Source organism: Micropterus dolomieu, linkage group LG19, assembly GCF_021292245.1.
Source record: "Micropterus dolomieu isolate WLL.071019.BEF.003 ecotype Adirondacks linkage group LG19, ASM2129224v1, whole genome shotgun sequence".
NCBI lineage: Eukaryota > Metazoa > Chordata > Actinopteri > Centrarchiformes > Centrarchidae > Micropterus > Micropterus dolomieu.
In genome coordinates this window covers 35,527,525-35,529,555 of record NC_060168.1, presented here as the reverse complement: position 1 = coordinate 35,529,555, position 2,031 = coordinate 35,527,525, and the positions used below count along the sequence as shown (strand labels likewise).

The 2,031-nt window shown below is 40.8% G+C and overlaps 1 protein-coding gene across 1 annotated transcript in view; it reads right to left on the bottom strand.

The window, feature by feature from the left end:
* thop1 (thimet oligopeptidase 1) overlaps window positions 1-2,031 on the bottom strand; it is a 13,277-nt gene that overhangs the window by 11,109 nt on the left and 137 nt on the right. Inside the window, exons 2-3 of the mRNA XM_046030023.1 lie at window positions 1,978-2,026; window positions 1,732-1,889 (exon numbers count right to left, since the gene is read on the bottom strand). Of these exons, the coding sequence (XP_045885979.1) occupies window positions 1,732-1,889; window positions 1,978-2,026 (207 nt within the window). The remainder of the gene's footprint in view (window positions 1-1,731; window positions 1,890-1,977; window positions 2,027-2,031) is intronic.

Sequence of the window (2,031 nt, the reverse complement as noted above, 5' to 3'; positions counted from 1 at the left end):
CAGCCCTTTAAAGGAGAAAGCCAGTTTACTGCTCATGTTTCTGGACAAAACCACCAAAATAAGACTCAAGTTCTAATAAACTGGTTGCTTAGTGTGTAGTCATCAGAAAATAGTAAAAAGAAATGCCCCTAAATCCCAACACGATGTCTTCAAATCCCTTTTCTGCATCAACCAACAGCCTAAAATGTAAGATCAGAGTTCCTGCTTATTTTCCACTTTTAGACTAAAATATCCAGACTTCAAAAAACCAAGGAGCTGATCGTTGAATCAGCATCACGTCTCCACGCTGCTGAAGAAAGCTCAGAAACGACTTCAGGATTTCTTGAGGAATCTTCTTAAGAAGATTAAATTCCCACACCAAGTTCCTGTCAGCTTTTACAGAGGAGCAACAGAAAGCATCACCAACATGGGATGCGCACGGCCCCGGACGTGGGCTGATATATATTTATAACGCAGAGCCCAAAGGATCCCTGCTGCATGCTGGGAAGAGATGTAGGAGTTTCTGCTGCCGCACCACCAGACTGCAGAGCAGCTTTCCCCCCCAAGCTGTCAGACTCTTAAACTCCAATTCATCCTCAGCTCTGCTCCACTGATGATAGTTTATTGCTGTTACCATTTTTATAATTGCTTCTGTATTAATGGATATTGTCTGCTTTGTAGCAGAAGGGAGTTACAAACTCCATTTCACTATATAACATGTTAGATTGTGACAAATAAACCTACCTACAAAAAAATAGATGTTTATTATGTAAATAAATGTTTTTAAAATCCACCTGTTCACATGGATGTTACATTCTGACCTGTATGCTATTATCTGTCTATTGAATAAATCATATTATATCATCGGTTTTTCATACTTAATACTAAAATCAAATTCCAGACTTTAATATCAGCGCGTCCTCATGACCCATTAAATGTGTGGCATTTTTGCCTGAAAAACCTTTTAACCAATGAAATTGAATTTTCTGCCAACCGATCAAATAATTTACTAATAATTTCAGCCCTGACTTTCGGACAACGCTAACACATTAGGGTTGGGTATCGTTTAAAAGGTTACGATACCAGCACCAAAACCAGTACCCTTAAAGTGATGCCAGTACAGTACTTCATTCGATACCTTGCATAAAATGCAGCCTATTATTATTTTTATTGTTGTTATGGACGAGCAAGGTGATCCATTTTATTTTTTTCTTGTTATATAAAACTTTTGGGAAACTGGGAAAGCCGAGCTTGTGGTGAGAAACTGCAACAGTGACGAACTGAGACGCAGCCGAAGGTGAGCGGCTGTTAACATCAGCATGGACTGAGCGCGTGCAGCCTTTTTTATACAGTTTATGATGCAGGCACATCAGGAAAAATAAAACTCCTGCTCTTCTCTTTCTTTCTGTGCGTTGCTTGTGCCTTTTGGCTGCAAACAAAACCATACAAATAGTCATTTTTTGTCGTGATCTGGTTATAAAAAGTACTGACTGAAGTTCTGGTTTGACTGGAGACGTTTAGATTCTGGTCGATCCCCATAACACATGCACATGTAATCTAATCACAGCATATGACTTTATACTCAGAATATCCTGACCTTTGTTTCTTAAAGTGGCCACTTTTATTCTTATATTTAAACTCTCTTTTTTTTTTACCTCAAACAGACGAAACCAGGTTTAACAAGCCAACATGTGCCACTAACATTAGAAACAGGAAACTTTATTTTTATTATTTGTTTACTTCCCGGCTCACCTCTTTGCAGCGTGAGTTGAAGGCCTCCTCCAGCTTCCTGCGGGTTTCTGGGACGAAGCATTTCTTCATGGTGGGGAAGTAATGCGGATACTTCAGGGTGACCTTCAGCTTCTCTCCATCCTTCTCCAGAGCGCTCAGAAAGTCCTCGGGGAGGCCGCCTGAAATCAAAACCTTTAATGTCTTAATACGCAAAGAGGGGGGAAACCAGGTCAGACCACCTGAAGGTTCTCGGCCCGGCGGACTCACCCAGCTCGTCTCTGGTGAAGGAAAGACTGGTGGTGTCCTCATTCAGGTTCTTGT